Source organism: Salmo trutta, chromosome 3 (assembly GCF_901001165.1).
Source record: "Salmo trutta chromosome 3, fSalTru1.1, whole genome shotgun sequence".
NCBI lineage: Eukaryota > Metazoa > Chordata > Actinopteri > Salmoniformes > Salmonidae > Salmo > Salmo trutta.
Window position 1 is genome coordinate 18,058,448 of NC_042959.1, and position 17,168 is coordinate 18,075,615.

At 44.2% G+C, this 17,168-nt stretch overlaps 1 protein-coding gene across 1 annotated transcript in view; it reads right to left on the reverse strand.

The window, feature by feature from the left end:
• Positions 1-475: 475 nt before the first annotated feature.
• LOC115169740 (ecto-NOX disulfide-thiol exchanger 2-like) overlaps positions 476-17,168 on the reverse strand; it is a 400,179-nt gene continuing 383,486 nt past the window's right edge. The window contains exons 14-15 of the mRNA XM_029725656.1: positions 11,513-11,598; positions 476-1,590 (exon numbers count right to left, since the gene is read on the reverse strand). Coding sequence (XP_029581516.1) covers positions 1,459-1,590; positions 11,513-11,598 — 218 coding nt within the window. The 3' untranslated portion in view covers positions 476-1,458. The remainder of the gene's footprint in view (positions 1,591-11,512; positions 11,599-17,168) is intronic.

Genomic DNA, 17,168 nt, shown 5'->3' on the forward strand with positions numbered 1-17,168 from the left:
TTTATATAAATATGAACTTGATTGAACAAAACATGCGTGTATTGTATAACATAATGTCCTAGGAGTGTCATCTGATGAAGATCATCAAAGGTTAGTGCTGCATTTAGCTGTGGTTTGGGTTTATGTGACATATATGCTTGGTTGGAAAATGGCTGTGTGATTATTTGTGTCTATGTACTCTCCTAACATAATCTAATGTTTTGCTTTTGTTGTAAAGCCTTTTTGAAATCGGACAATGTGGTTAGATTAACGAGAGTCTTATCTTTAAAATGGTGTAAAATAGTTGATTGTTTGAGAAAATTGAATTGTGGTATTTTAGTTGGTTTTGTATTTCGCGCCGTGCGATGCCATTGGCTGTTGGCTAGGGGTTCCACAGACGGAGCGGGGTTCCGCTAGCGGAACGTCTGTCCTCAACAGGTTTTAAGTGCCTTGCTCAAGAACACATCAACAGATTTTTCACCTTGTCAGCTCGGGATTCGACTAGAGACCTTTAGGTTACAGGCCCAACGCTCTAACCTAGGCTACCTACCACCCCTACCACGTGAAGGTATACTCATAAAAACGCTATTACCCCTGCCAACTACTGGAGGTCCATTATGTTTACCAGGGTCGTGTTCATTAGGTACCAAACAGAAAAATGCAGACAGTAGCGGGGAGGGACTACCTAGACGTGGGCATAAGAAATGCTAATTGTTGGGCCTTGATTATTCTTTGAGTTCAAACAAAGAGCACTGAATACTAAATTAAAACTGAATACACATTGATTGAGAATTTTCAGTTGGTTCACATGGAAAACAAACAACAACCACCTGATAGCTCCTGAAGTCATCTGGTATGACGATGCCCATACAGAAAGTATGGTAATATATACAATCTATTTATAGAATTGCTCAAACACGGAACAAAAGAGAGAAAAGAGAAAGGCAGAAAGAAGTGGAAAGTGTTCAGCAGACCCTGATATCCTCCCTGGGGCACGTTCAGCAGGCCACAACATTTAGGAACTTTCCGATAGAAATGTACCACATAGAACAAACATGCCTCTCCGAACAAGTTGACCGAGGAATCATGTTGGCTATTCATGGCATTTCTATTTGCAACTTTCAACAACGTTTGGCAACTGAACGTGGTCATGGGTAGTAGTCTTGGTTGATTGGCAGCAGAGTTAACCAGTTAGAGGCTCTGAGAACGGTTCAGTCCGCCAATGTGATGGACTAACAGCAAATCCCCTGGCACCTTTGGACTGATACTCCTCTGGGACTCCCAGTGTTTTATCTCATGAGGTGTTGCAGAGTCGGGCACAGAGCAGAGCAGTGTGGTGTTGGAGGTGTTATAGAGGTCTCTCCTCTCTGTCATCCTCTCTGTCACGTACACAGAGGCTGTATCCTTAGTGTCCTCATAATGCAGCCCAATGCTGTTTCTTCTGTGTCCCTGTGATATCCGCTGTGTCTCTGTAATGCTCTATTTGGTCTTGATTCCCTCGAAACCACAGAACTTCCAGCGTTTCTCCAGGCTGGCGCCCACCCCTGTCAGCTCCTGTCTGAAGGTACAGGGCAGCCGACCCAGTAGAGCCCCCACCTGTCCGGTGTTTATCTGAAACAAACATACACACACTGTAAATACACAGATTTGATACATACACAGGCACACATCCACAGATACAATCACAATACAAACGTTACACACAGATTTGATACACACTCCTACAAACTCAGAGCCCCACATCTCAGAAGAACTGATCTGAGTGACAAACGCCAACACCAACACAATACTCATCACAAGATGAATGCCTACAAGGCCCTCCCCCGCCCTCCTTTTGGCAAATCTGACCATGTCCCCATCTTGTTGCTCCCCTCGTATAGGCAGAAACTAAAACAGGAAGCGCCTGTGATATCTATTGCTGGTCTGACCAATAGGATTCCACGCTTCAAGATTGCTTCGATCACATGGACTGGGATATGTTCCGGGTTGCCTCAGATAATAACATTGACGTACAGTATACACTGACTCGGTGAGTGAGTTTATAAGGAAGTGTATAGGAGATGATGTACCCACTGTGACTATTAACACCTTCCCTAACCAGAAACCGTGGATTGATGACATCATTCGCGCAAAACTGAAAACACATACCATCGCATTTAATCATGGCAAGGCGACTGGAAATATGGCCGAATATAAACAGTGTAGTTATTCCCTCTGTAAGGCAATCAATCAAGCAAAGTGTCAGTATAGAGACAAAGTGGAGTCGCAATTCAACGGCTCAAACACGAGACGTATGTGGCAGGGTCTACAGACAATCTCAGATTACAAAAAGAAAACCAGCCTGTCGCGGACATCAAGGTCTTGCTGCCAGAGAAATTAAACAACTTCTTTGTGCGCTTTGAGGACAATACAGTGCCACTGACGCGGCCCGCTACCAAAGCCTGTAGTCTCTCCTTCTCCGTGGCCAACGTGAGTAAAACATTTAAATGTGTTAACCCTCGCAAGGCTGCCAGCCCAGACGGCATCTCTAGCCTTGTCCTCAGAGCATGCGCAGACCAGCAGGCTGGTGTGTTTACGGACATATTAAATCAATCCCTATCCCAGTCTGCTGTCCCCACATGCTTCAAGATGAGCACCATTGTTCCTGTTCCCAAGAAAGCTAAGGTAACTGAACTAAATGTCTATCGCCCCGTAGCCCTCACTTCTGTCATCATGAAGTGTTTTGAGAGACTAGTCAAGGATCATACCACCTCCACCCTACCTGTCAGCCTCGACCCACTTCAATTTGCTTACTGCCCCAATAGGTCCACAGACGATGCAATCACCATCACACTGCACATTGCCCTATCCCATCAAGAGGAATACCTATGTAAGAATGCTGTTCATTGACTACAGCTCAGCATTCAACACCATAGTACCCTCCAAACTCATCATTAAGACCCTGGGTCTTGACCCCGCCCTGTCCAACTGGGTCCTGGACTTCCTGACGGGCCGCCCCAATGTGGTGAAGGTAGGAAACAACATCTCGACTCTGCTGATCCTCAACACTGGGGTCCCACAAGGGTGCGTTTTCAGCCCCATTCTGTACTCCCTGTTCACCCACGACTGCGTGGCCATGGACACCTCCAACTCAAACATGAAATTTGCAGATGACACTACAGTGGTAGGCTTTATTACCAACAACAACGAAACAGCCTACAGGGAGGAGGTGAGGGCCCTCAGAGTGTGGTGTCAGGAAAATAACCTCTCACTCAATGTCAGCAAAACAAAAGAGATGATCGTGGACTTCAGGAAACAGCAAAGGGAGCACCCCCCCATCCACATTGACGGGACAGCAGTGGAGGTGGAACATTTAAGTTCCTCAGTGTACATATCACAGACAAACTGAAATGGTCCACGCACACAGACAGTGTGGTGAAGAAGGTGCAACTACGCCTCTTCAACCTCAGGAGGCTGAAAGAATTTAGCTTGTCACCAAAAACCCTCACTAGCTTTTACAGGTGCACAATTGAGAGCATCTTGTCGGGCTGTATCACCGACTGGTATGGGAACTGCACCGCCCACAACTGCAAGGCTCTCCAGAGGGTGGTGCGGTCTGCACAACACATCACATGGGGCAAACTACCTGCCCTCCAGGACACCTACAACACCCAATGTCACAGGAAGGCAAAAAAAGATAATCTTGGACAATAACCACCCGAGCCACTGCATGTTCGCCCTGCTTCTGTCCAGAAGGCGAGGTCAGTACAGGTGCATCAAAGCTGGGACAGAGAGATTGAAAATTAGCTTCTATCTCAAGGTCATTAGATTGTTAAACAGCCACCACTAGCACAGAGAGGCGGCTGCCTACCTACAGACTTTATATCATTGGCCACTTTAATAAATGGAACACTAGTCACTTTAATAATGCCACTTTAAGAATGTTTACATATCTCCCATTACTCATCTCATATGTATATAATGTATACTGTATCCTTCACTATCTATTGCATCTTAGCCGCTCTGTCACTGCTCATCCAAATATTTTATACTTATATATTCTTATCCCATTCCTTTACTAGATTGTGTGTATAAGGTTTTGTTGTGGAATTTGTTAGATATTAGGTTTTGTTGTGGAATTGTTAGATATTACCTGTTAGATACTGCTGCACTGCCGGATCTAGAAACATTTCAGAAGCATTTCGCTACACTCGCGATAACATCTGGTAACCATGTGTATGTGACCAATAACATTTGATTTGATTTGACAAACCCACACCTACAGTTGAAGTTGGAAGTTTACATAGACTTAGGTTGGAGTCATTAAAACTCGTTTTTCAACCACTCCACACATTTCTTGTTAAAAATCTATAGTTTTGGCAAGTCGGTTAGGACATCTACTTTGTGCATGACACAAGTAATTTTTCCAACAATTGTTTACTGACAGATTATTTCACTTATAATTCACTGTATCACAATTCCAGTGGGTCAGAAGTTTACTCCACACTAAGTTGACTGTGCCTTTAAACAGCTTGGAAAATTCCAGAAAATTACGTCATGGCTTTAGAAGCTTCTGATAGGCTAATTGACCTCATTTGAGTCAATTGGAGGCATATCTGTGGATGTATTTCAAGGCCTCCCTTCAAACTCAGTGCCTCTTTGCTTGACATCATGGGAAAATCAAGAGAAATCAGCCAAGACCTCAGAGAAAAAAGTCTGTGGACTTGGTGAATTTCAAAATGCCTGAAGGTACCACGTTCATCTGTACAAACAATAGTATGCAAGTAAAACACCATGGGACCACGCAGCCGTCATACCGCTCAGGAAGGAGATGCATTCTGTCTCCTAGAGATGAATGGACTTTGGTGCGAAAACTGCAAATCAATCCCAGAACAACAGCAAAGGACCTTGTGAAGATGCTGGAGGAAACTGGTACAAAAGTATCTATATCCACAGTAAAACGAGTCCTATATCGACATACCTGAAAGGCCGCTCAGCAAGGAAGAAGCCACTGCTCCAAAACCGCCATAAAAAAGCCAGACTATGGTTTGCAACTGCACATAGGGACAAAGATCGTACTTTTTGGAGAAATGTCCTCTGGTCTGATGAAACAAAAATAGAACTGTTTGGCCATAATGACCATCGTTATGTTTGGAGGAAAAAGGGGGAGGCTTGCAAGCCGAAGAACACCATCCCAACCGTGAAGCACGGGGGTGGCAGCATCATGTTGTGGGGGTGCTTGCTGCAGGAGGGACTGGTGCACTTCACAAAATAGATGGCATCATGAGGAAAAAATGATGTGGATATATTGAAGCAACATCTCAAGACATCAGTCAGGAAGTTAAAGCTTGGTCGCAAATGGGACTTCCAAATGGAAAATTACCCCAAGCATACTTCCAGTTGTGGCAAAATGGTTTAAGGTCAACAAAGTCAAGGTATTGGAGGGGCCATCACAAAACCCCTGACCTCAATCCCATAGAAAATGTGTGGGCAGAACTGAAAAAGCCTGTATGAGCAAGGAGGCCTACAAACCTTACTCAGTTACACCAGCTCTGTCAGGAGGAATGGGCCAAAATTCACCTAACTTATTGTGGGAAGCTTGTGGAAGGCTTCCCGAAATGTTTGACCCAAGTTAAACAATTTAAAGGCAATGCTACCAAATACTAATTGAGTGTATGTAAACTTCTGACCCACTGGGAATGTGATGAAAGAAATCAAATCTGAAATAAATAATTCTCTCAGCTATTATTCTGACATTTCACATTCTTAAAGTAAAGTGGTGATCCTAACTGAGCTAAGATGAGGATTAAATGTCAGGAATTGTGAAAACTGAGTTAAATGTATTTGTAAACCTCCGACTTCAACTGTATATCCTATATTCATGTATGTAGTACTGAAGCATTGGGAGATACAGAGAGATATACTTTCCTTATGTCTACAGTACTGGAGCTATGGGAGATACAAGAAAATTGCATACACTGTATCTGGAGGGAGTGAGAGGAGAGGAAAGTTAATGGCTTAGCATCAACCCCAACTCAAACCTGAAGCGGAGCCTGCATCAAGGGCCTGAAATTAGATGAGACTGCACAAGAAGACTTTGGCTGCACCATGGGACTCTGCTTGCACTAGGGGATTCAAGGCTGACTGCGCCAGGAGGCTCAAACTGCGCAGTGGGGCTCTGGCATACATCAGGCCCATATGTCAACCCAGTGAGGATTCTTAATCCATGGCATTGTGTGTGTGTTGGAGCGAGGAGACAGGACAGCTCGGTGTGTGTGTGTGTGTGTGTGTGTGTGTGTGTGTGTGTGTGTGTGTGTGTGTGTGTGTGTGTGTGTGTGTGTGTGTCAAATCAAATTCAAATCAAATTGTATTTGTCACATACACATGGTTAGCAGATGTTAATGCGGGTGTAGCGAAATGCTTGTGCTTATAGTTCCAATCATGCAGTAATATTGTCACTACTTCTGCCAAAGTCAATGCCCCTCCTTGTTCAGGTGGTGCTCGGCGATCGACGTCACCGGTCTTCTAGCCATCACTGATCCATTTTTCATTTTCCATTGGTTTTGTCTTGTTTTCCTACACACCTGTTTCCAATCCCAGTCATTACATGTTGTGTATTTAACCCTCTGTTTTCCCTCATGTCCTTGTCCGAGATTGTTTTATTTGTTATTGATTTTTCTATTGGTGTGCGACAGGTATTTTTACCTATGTCATTTTTATGTACGTTGGTTTTGGAGTTCGTGTTTGTTTATTATTTATTAAACAACTCCAGTTTTACCAAGTTGGTTTCTCCTGACTTCCTTGCCACCTACACACACAACGATGACAGAATCTCTGACCAAAATATGAAGCGCGTCCAGGAAAATGAGGAGAAGCTTCACCATCTATGCGCCGCCATGGATTGCGTTGTCCAGAATATGGACCGCAGGGAGAGACAGGGAGGTTTTCCAGCGCCTCCACCAGCCCAACCGGGGTCTATCCTGAGCACCCCTTCTCAACCTGAACTCGGTGGCATCCGTCTATCCATGCCTCAGGAGTACGACGGAAGTGCTGCCACCTGCCGAGGTTTCCTACTACAGTTAGACCTTTTCCTGGCCACGGTCCACCCAGTTCCATCTGACCGTGAGAAGAGTTTCTCCCTCGTCTCGTGCCTCACCAGGAAAGCCCTGGAGTGGGCCAGCACTGTGTGTGGAGGAGATGATGCAGCATTGGACCATTATGAGGAGTTCACCTGCCGTTTTCGGGCAGTCTTTGACCATCCACCCGAGGGCAGAGCAGTGGGTGAGCGCCTGAGGCAGGAGACGAGGAGTGTCCAGGATTTTGCCCTGGAGTTTAGGACCCTGGCAGCCGGTGCGGGATGGTATCACAGGGCCCTGATCGACCATTACCGTTGTAGTCTGTTTGAGGACGTCCGTCGGGAGCTGGCCTGCAGAGACATCACCCTCACCTTTGACCAGCTGGTGGATCTGTCCATCCGGCTGGACAACCTGCTGGCTGCTCGCGGACATCCAGATCGGGGTCTGGTGGTTCCATCCTCCCGCACCCCCTCTCCTATACCCAGGGAACTGGGAGAGGGGGTGCACAGGGAGACCAGAGGGGGTTCCCGCTCGCACACCATCTGTGGCCGCAGAGGTCACACTGCTGGTCGGTGCTGGGTAGGTTCCTCTGGGAATCGAGGTAACAGGCAGGGCGCTCTGGCGCCACCCCAGGTGAGTAGGCACCATTCTCATCCAGAGCCCTCTGTTGCACTTATGTTTGTGTCTGTTACTTTACCTGATTTTTCCCCGCGCTCCCAGCATAAGGCGCTAGTAGATTCAGGTGCGGCTGGGAATTTCATTGATCAAGCTTTTGCTCATAGTTTAGGGATCCCCATTGTACCCGTGGATTTGCCTTTCCCCGTTCACACCTAAGATAGTCGACCATTAGGGTCAGGGTTAATCAGGGAGGCCACAGCTCCTTTGAGTATGGTGAAGCAGGGGGGTCACAAGGAAAAAATGAGTATTTTCCTTATGGACACTCCTGCGTATCCCGTGGTGCTGGGTCTACCTTGGTTAATTTGTCATAACCCCACTTTTTCTTGGCCACAGAGGGCTCTAACGGGGTGGTTGCGAGAGTGCTCAGGTAGGTGTGTAGGGGTTTCCGTTGGTGCTACTACGGTGGAAAGTCCAGAACAGGTCTCCACCGTGCGCATTCCCCCCGAATATGCCGATTTGGCTCTCATCTTCTGTAAAAAGAAGGTGACTCAATTACCACCCCATCGACAGGGGATTGTGCGATAAATCTCATGGTAGACGCTGCACTTCCCAGGAGTCACGTGTATCCCCTATCGCAAGCGGAGACAGTGGCTATGGAGACATATGTCTCCGAATCCCTGCGTCAGGGGTACATTCGGCCCTCCATTTCACCCATCTCCTCGAGTTTCTTTTTTGTGAAGAAGAAGGATGGAGGTCTTCGCCCGCGCATTGATTATCGAGGTCTCAATAAAATTACGGTGGGGTACAGTTACCCGCTACCTCTGATCGCCACGGCGATTGAGTTAATGCACGGGGCACACTTCTTCACTAAACTGGATCTCAGGAGTGCGTAGTATCCGAGATGGAGACGAGTGGAAGACAGCATTTAGTACCACCTCAGGGCATTATGAGTACCTTGTCATGCTGTACGGTTTGAAGAATGCTCCATCAGTCTTCCAATCATTTGTAGACGAGATTTTCAGGGACCTGCACGGCCAGGGTGTAGCGGTATATCGATGACATTCTGATCTACTCCTCTACACGCACCGAGCATTTGTCCCTGGTGCGCAGAGTGCTTGGTCGCCTGTTGGAGCATGAGCTGTATGTCAAGGCAGAGAAATGCCTGTTCTTTCAACAGTCCGTCTCCTCCTTAGGGTATCGCCTATCCATGTCAGGAGTGGAGATGGAGAGTGACCGCATTGCAGCCGTGCGTAATTGGCCGACTCCCACCACGGTAAAGGAGGTGCAGCGATTTTTAGGGTTTGCCAATTACTACCGGAGGTTTATCCGGGGTTTTGGTCAGGTAGCTGCTCCCATTACCTCACTGCTGAAGGGGGGTCCGGTGCGCTTGCAGTGGTCGACTGGGGCTGACAGGGCTTTTAGGAAACTGAAGACTCTCTTTACCTTGGTTCCTGTGTTGGCTCATCCGGATCCGTCTTTGCAATTGACAGTGAAGGTGGACGCGTCTGAGGCTGGGATAGGAGCTGTGCTCTCTCAGCGCTTGGGTACGCCACCTAAGCACTGCCCCTGTGCCTTCTTCTCTAAGAAGCTCAGCCCGGCGGAGCGAAACTATGATGTGGGGGACCGGGAGCTCTTGGCTGTTGTCAAGGCTTTGATGGTGTGGAGACATTGGCTTGAGGGGGCTAAACACCCCTTTCTCATCTGGACTGACCACCGCAATCTGGAGTACATCTGGGAAGCGAGGAGACTGAATCCTCACCAGGCAAGGTGGGCCATGTTTATTACCCGTTTTGTGTTTACCCTCTCTTACAGACCAGGTTCCCAGAACGTTAACTTGTTATGGATAGGGGGCAGTATTTTCACGGCCGGATAAAAAACGTACACGATTTAATCTGGTTATTACTCCTGCCCAGAAACTAGAATATGCATATAATTAGTAGATTTAAAATAAAATCAAAATATACCATTACCGTACTTCAAAACATGTCAAACGCTGTTTAAAATCAATTTTTATGCGATTTTTCTCGTAAAATAGCGATAATATTCCGACCGGGAGTCATTGTTTTCGTTCAAAGACTGAAAAAGTAAAATGGATTCTTCACGTGCACTTGCGCACCCATCTCATTGTTCTCAGATCGACCACTTACCAAATGCGCTACTGTTTTTCAGCCATGGCCTGCAGAGTCATCATTCAACGTTCTGGCGCCTTCTGAGAGCCTATGGGAGCCTTAGAAAGTGTCACGTTACAGCAGAGATCCTCTGTTATGGATAGAGATGACAAAGAAGGCCAAGAAATGGTCAGACAGGGTACTTCCTGTACAGAATCTTCTCAGGTTTTGGCCTGCCAAATGAGTTCTGTTATACTCACAGACACCATTCAAACAGTTTTAGAAACGTTAGCGTGTTTTCTATCCAAATCAAACAATTATATGCATATTCTAGTTACTGGGCAGGAGTAGTAACCAGATTAAATCGAGTACGTTTTTTATCCGGCCGTGCAAATACTTCCCCCTAGCCCCAACAGGTTAAACAACTCCAGTTCTACCAAGTTGGTAGAAGGCCAAAAAGATCATCAAGGACAACAACCACCCGAGCCACTGCCTGTACACAATGTTGTATGAGATTTTCAGTTTCTTGGCAATTTCTCGCATGGAATAGCCTTGATTTCTCAGAACAAGAATAGACTGACAAGTTTAAGAAGAAAGTCTTGGTTTTTGGCCATTTTGAGCCTGTAATCGAACCCACAAATGCTCCAGATACTCAACTAGTCTAAAGAACGCCAGTTTTATTGCTTCTTTAATCAAAATAACAGTTTTCAGCTGTGCTAACATAATTGCAAAAGGGTTTTCTAATGATCAATTAGCCTTTTAAAAAGATAAACTTGGATTTGCTAACACGACGTGCCATTGGAACACAGGAGTGATGGTTGCTGATAATGGGCCTCTGTGCGCCTATGTAGATATTCCATTCAAAATCATCTGTTTCCAGCTACAAGAGTCATTTACAACATTAACAATGTCTACACTGTATTTCTGATTAATTGAATGTTATTTAAATAGCAAAAAATTGTTTTTCTTTCAAAAACAAGGACATTTGCAAGTGACCCCAAACTTTTGAATGGTAGTGTACCTACTTGTAATCAGAAGATGCTATTAACATGTAAATATTATTTGTAACAGAATAAATAGCAGAAGAATAACTGCAGATTAAATAATGCTGTAATTGAAAATTGTACACCCAATGTAGGCTACTGCCCCTTTAGAAGCTAGAATTTATTTAGTAACCTATGTCGTGATTTTCACCAAATATGTTGTCTTTTCAAACCCCACAATGGAATAAACAGGGTACAAAGCTCTCTTAGCCTAAAGATCACATACAGCAAACTAATAATCTGAACTAAAAACTCCACGAATATTTTGGAATTTCTGTGCATCCTTGACAATCGCTAATCAATATCCGAGAACCTGCACATCATCTTCGCTCTATTGTGGCACCAATGCGAGGGGTTATGGCAGGGGAAATGGTGTTGCAATAGTCTAGTGTGTGGTGCGGGAATAATGACAAGTGAACCTGGGGAGCTTTGTGTTCACATTGCCCTAAAAAAGGGAAATGGACCACGGAATTCAAGTGAACCACCTCTCAAGATGGTCTCAGTTCAGTTCACTTCGGGGGCTCTTTTGAGGGTGCCAGAACGGTGTGTGTTGGATCAGGGTGCCAGGATAGCTCCTGCTGCTCATCTCACTGTGTGTGTGTGTGTGTGTGTGTGTGTGTGTGTGTGTGTGTGTGTGTGTGTGTGTGTGTGTGTGTGTGTGTGTGTGTGTGTGTGTGTGTGTGTGTGTGTGTGTGTGTGCCAGCAGTACCTTGGTGTCCAGCTGCTGTAGGTAAGAGAAGATGTATTCGATGCTGGCTCCAAATGGGTGGACATGGAGGAACGTAGAGATGATCCCTGAGGAAGGACAAACAGAGACATCAATACAGCTGTCAATCAAACTGAAATACCATATTAACATGTAGTTTAATTCTCTATAACTACAACCCTACAATCATATGTACAAACATCTCAATTCAGTCTGAGTGTTGATTTACCCATCTATCCAAAATGAAAGCCAGCGAGAATATGCCATCCAATAGACATAAGAGTATCAAACTGTATTCTATTAACATACAGCTAACATACAGCTAACCTACAGCTGACCTACAGCTAACCTAGCGCGTCATCTTCTATTCTCGGATAGGGCACATATGCTCGGATACGCTTACCCGTGACATACAGTGCATTCGGAATGTATTCAGGCCCCTTCACTTTCTATACATTTTGTTGCGTTACAGCCTTATTCTACAATGGATTAAATAAAAAAAAATCCTCATCAATCTACACACAATACCCCATAATGACAAAGTGAATACAGGTTTTTAGAAAAGTTAGCAAATCTACAAAAAAATAAAAATAATGAAATACCATAAATATTCAGAGCCTTTGCTATGAGACTCGAAATTGAGCTCAGGTGCATCCTGTTTCCATTGATCATCCTTGAGATGTTTCTACAACTTGATTGGAGTCCACCTGTGGTAAATTCAATTGATTGGACATTATTTGAAAAGGCACACATCTGTCTATATAATATCCCACAGTTGACAGTGCATGTCAGAGCAAAAACCAAGCCATGAGGTCGAAGGAATTGTCTGTATAGCTCCGAGACAGGATTGTGTCAAGGCAAAGATCTGGGGAAGGGTACCAAAAACTTTCTGCAGCATTGAAGGTTCCCCAAAACACAGTGGCCTCCATTGTTAAATGGAAGTTTGGAACCACCAATACTCTTCTTAAAGCTGGCTGCTCAGGGAGGTGACCAAGAACCCGATGGTCACTCTGACTGGCAGTGTTCACCAGGAAACAGGAGGGTTGAAGTCAGACGCAGGAGACTCAAGTCCGTGAACACACAAAAAATATTTATTATATATCCACACATTGCCCAGAAAACAGGTAAGGCAGGGCAAGGAAAAACAAATGCCCAAAACAAACAGCCCGCACACAGATTAGGGACGCAGCCGAAAACACGCTGCACTGAAACCCACAGGCAGAGGGGAAAAAACCCTGTACCTCAAACACGTAACACTTGACAACAAACAATCATGCACACAGCACAAACTACACAGAATGACTAAATATCCTCCCCCACTAATGAACTAATAAGAAACAAGTGCCAACTAAACAAGACCTAACCAACAGAATTTTAAAAAAGGACCGCCGAGCGCCTCCCGGGCGAGGAGGGGCACCACCTTCCGTCGATGTTGTGACACTGACAGAGCTCCAGCCTTCCTCTGTGGAGATGGGAGAACCTTCCAGGAGGACAACATCTCTGCAACCATCTCTGCAGCACTCCACTAGACCTTTATGGTAGAGTGGCCAGTTGGAAGCCACTGCTCAGTAAAAGGCACATGGCAGCCCGCTTGGAGTTTGCCAAAAGGCAGCTGAAGGACTCTCAGACCATGAGAAACCAGATTGTCTGGTTCAATGAACACAAGATTTAACTCTTTGGCCTGAATGCCAAACGTCTGAAGGAAACCTGGCACCATCCCTACAGTGACGCCTCACAAATCCTCAAATGGCCGCTTCGTTAAATAGTACCTGCAAAACACCAGTCTCAACATCAGCATTGAATGGTAGTGTGTATATAAATGTAACATTTTAGTTTATTTTTTTTAAATATATATTAGCAAACATTTCTAAAAACCTGCTTTTGCTTTGGCATTATGAGGTATTGTGTGTAGATTGATGAGGAAAAAACTGTAACGTAATAAGGCTGTAGTGATAAAATGTGGAAAAAGTCAAGGGATTTGAATACTTTCCGAATGCACTGTATTTAGGATGCATCGCCTAGAAGCCACTGATGCAGACCTTTGGAACATCTACATTTTAAAAAGTAGAATAAATATAGCCTACACCGTCACAATAATTCTATAATTTATTATACACAGGTCTAAAGAAACATGAAGAAAATGTAGTCTATTTCAGAAGAACAGAATAGCATACTCTGAGTTGTCCTTATGTTAGGCCCTGATATGGCTATGCCATATGGCTGTGAGCTACAATAGCTCATTTAGCAGAAAAGATTTGCCAAGAATTCCGTGGAATTATTTTGTATTATTTTATAGTATGAAGGTTGAACATAGCTGAATAAAATAGAAAGGATATTTTCTCCAAGTGATTTCCAATGAAGTGCACGCATGCGGATATTCTGTGTTGAGTGGTTAACAAAGAAACAGGTTATATATGCAACTTTAGTTGTGACACGAACACTGGGCTATATGTTTAGATTTTTTTATACATTTTAAGGCTAAATGATGCGACTAAAGAGAATTTGAAAAAAGTCGTATGAAAGGCACAAGCTCTGATTTGTTTCTTGTGCAGGCTGCACACACTTCATCAGTCTCTCATTCGCAATTTGACAAGCACTTGATAATATTCTCACCAGGCCTTGAATTTCTCGGTGACATCCCCCTTGTGTGGCCATAATGCCCCTTAAAGAAATCCATTCATTTTGCTGCCAAATTGGCCATTGTGCCCTTGGGATGAATATAATAATAATGAATAATTATAATTTCCATCTCAGCTAAGACAGACAGACACATGGGGGATGCAACTGCGTTCGTCCCTCTTATCGAATTTCGAGGTGCATATTGAAGATGTTATGCTACATGACCAAAAGTATGCTCGTCAAACATCTCATTCCAAAATCATGGGAATTAATATGGGGTTGGTCTCCCCTTTGCTGCTATAATAGCCTCCTCTCTTCTGGGAAGGCTTTCCACTAGATGTTACATCATTCCTGTGGGGACTTGCTTCCATTCAGCCACAAGAGCATTACTGAGGTCAGGCACTGATGTTGGGCGATTAGGTCCAGCTCGCAGTCGGCATTCTAATTCATCCCAAAAGTGTTTGATGGGGTTGAGGTCAGGGCTGCATTTCTGTATGGACCTAGCTTTGAGCACGTGGGCATTGTCATGCTGATACAGGAAAGGGCCTTCCCCAAACTGTTGCCACAAAGTTGGAAACACTGAATTGTCTAGAATGTCATTGTATGCTTTAGCATTAAGATTTCCCTTCACTGGAATTAATGGGCCTAGCCCGAACCATGAGAAACAGTCCCAGACCATTATACCTCCTACACCAAACTTTACGGTTGGCACTATGCATTGGGGCAAGTAGTGTTGTCCTGGCATCTGCCAAACCCAGATTCGTCCGTCGGACTGTCAAATGGTGAAGTGTGATTCATCACTCCAGAGAATGCGTTTTCACTCTTCCAGAGTCCAATGGTAGCATGCTTTACATCACTCCAGCCGACACTTGGCATTATGCATGGTAATCTTAGGCTTGTGTGCAGCTGCTCAGCCATGGAAACCCATTTCATGGAGCTCCCGACGAACAGTTGTTGTGCTGACATTGCTTCCAGAGGCAGTTTGAAACTTGGTAGTGAGTGTTGCAACCGAGGACAGACGATTTTTACGAGTTTCAGCACTCGGTGGTCCCGTTCTGTGAGCTTGTGTGGCCTAACACTTCACGGCTGAGTCATTGTTGCTCTTAGACGTTTCCATTTCACAATAACAGCATTTACAGTTGACCGGGGCAGATCTAGCAGGGCAGAAATTTGACGAAGTGATTTGTTGGAAAGGTGGCATCTTATGACGGTGCCACATTGAAAGTCACTGAGCTCTTCAGTAAGGCCATTCTACTGCTAATGTTTGTCTATGGAGATTGCATGGCAGTGTGCTCGATTTTATACACCTGTCAGTAATGGGTGTGGCTGAAATTCCGGTTCCACTAATTTGAAGGGGTGTCAAGATACTTTTGCATATATAGTGTAGAAGAACCGTCAACATTTAGCCTACTTTTTGTCAGCAAACAAGATGAGTAGGCCTAATGAACAGCAAAAGCACTAACCTATGTCAATCTGCTATCGCCCATAGTACAAAAGTTGACCCATTCTATTGATCAACTTATAACAATAAATAAATATTCCAAAACATAGTCTACAACAGTTGTGGGATGCGATAGATCCCAAATTAATACCACCACTTGCATCAAAAAAACTTTTAAAAGCAATGTTCATTAATTGTTTATGGTTCATTGAACAGGCATGGGAAACAGTGTTTAAACTCTTTACAATGAAGATCTGTGAAGTTATTTGTATTTTTACAAATTATCTTTGAAAGACAGGGTCCTGAAAAAGGGACATTTATTTTTTTGCTGAGTTTATATAATTCACAAGTGATAGGCTAATATTGTCACCCATCAGACTATTCTTAATTTGAAAGAGAAGCAAAAGTTTCATTCATAAAATAAAGAAAACTCTACACTGATGCAAGCCTCCGAGGTTAGATAACCGTTCGTGTTTCTGTCCAGCAGCTTAACCACGCGCTAAATATGTTAATACAATAAGGAAATACCACAACAGAGAAAATTGTCACTTGGCACAGTGTTAAAGGACACCTTCAGCTAAACAATCAGCTATGAAGTGCGCAGCAAAGAGCGTCTCTTTTTTTATGGCCAATTAATTTTCTTTGATTTCACGTAAATAAAAAAAAATAAAAAATCAAATCAAATCTGTCACATACACATGGTTAGCAGGTGTTAATGCAAGTGTAGTGAAATGCTTGTGCTTCTAGTTCCGGGCATGCAGTAATATCTAACAAGTAATCTACCAATTCCACAACAACTACCTTGTACACACAAGTGTAAAGGAATGAATACGAATATGTACATAGAAATATATAAATGAGTGATGGCCGTACGGCGTAGGCAAGATGTAATAGATGGTACGGAGTACAGTGTATACATATGAGATGTGTATTGTAGGGTATGAAAACATATAAAGCGGCATTGTTTAAAACCTGTTGGGGCTAGGGGGCAGTATTGAGAATTTTGAAAAAAATATGTGCCCATTTTTAACTGCCTCCTACACCAACTCAGAAGCTAGGATATGCATATTATTAACAGATTTGGATAGAAAACACCCTAAAGTTTCTAAAACTGTTTGAATGGTGTCTGTGAGTATAACAGAACTCATATGGCAGGCAAAAACCTGAGAAGATTCTGACCAGGAAGTGGCCTGTCTGACAAGTTGTTGTCCATCTTGGCTCTTTCTATTGAAGACTGAGGATCTTTGCTGTAACGTGACACTTCCTACGGCTCCCATAGGCTCTCAGAACCCGGGAAAAAGCTGAATGACGTAATTCAAGGCCCAGGCTGAAACACACTAGCGCGTTTGGCAAGTGCTCTATCAGAGGGCCTTTAGAATGAGGCTCGTGCATGAGGGGATAGCATGCTTTTACTTTCTCTCTTGTTGAATGTAAACAGGCTTTGCCGGTCGGAATATTATCGCTTTTTTACGAGAAAAGTGGCATAAAAATTGATTTTAAACAGCGGTTGACATGCTTTGAAGTACGGTAATGGAATATTTAGACATTTTTTGTCACGAAATGCGCCATGCTCGTAACCCTTATTTACCCTTCGGATAG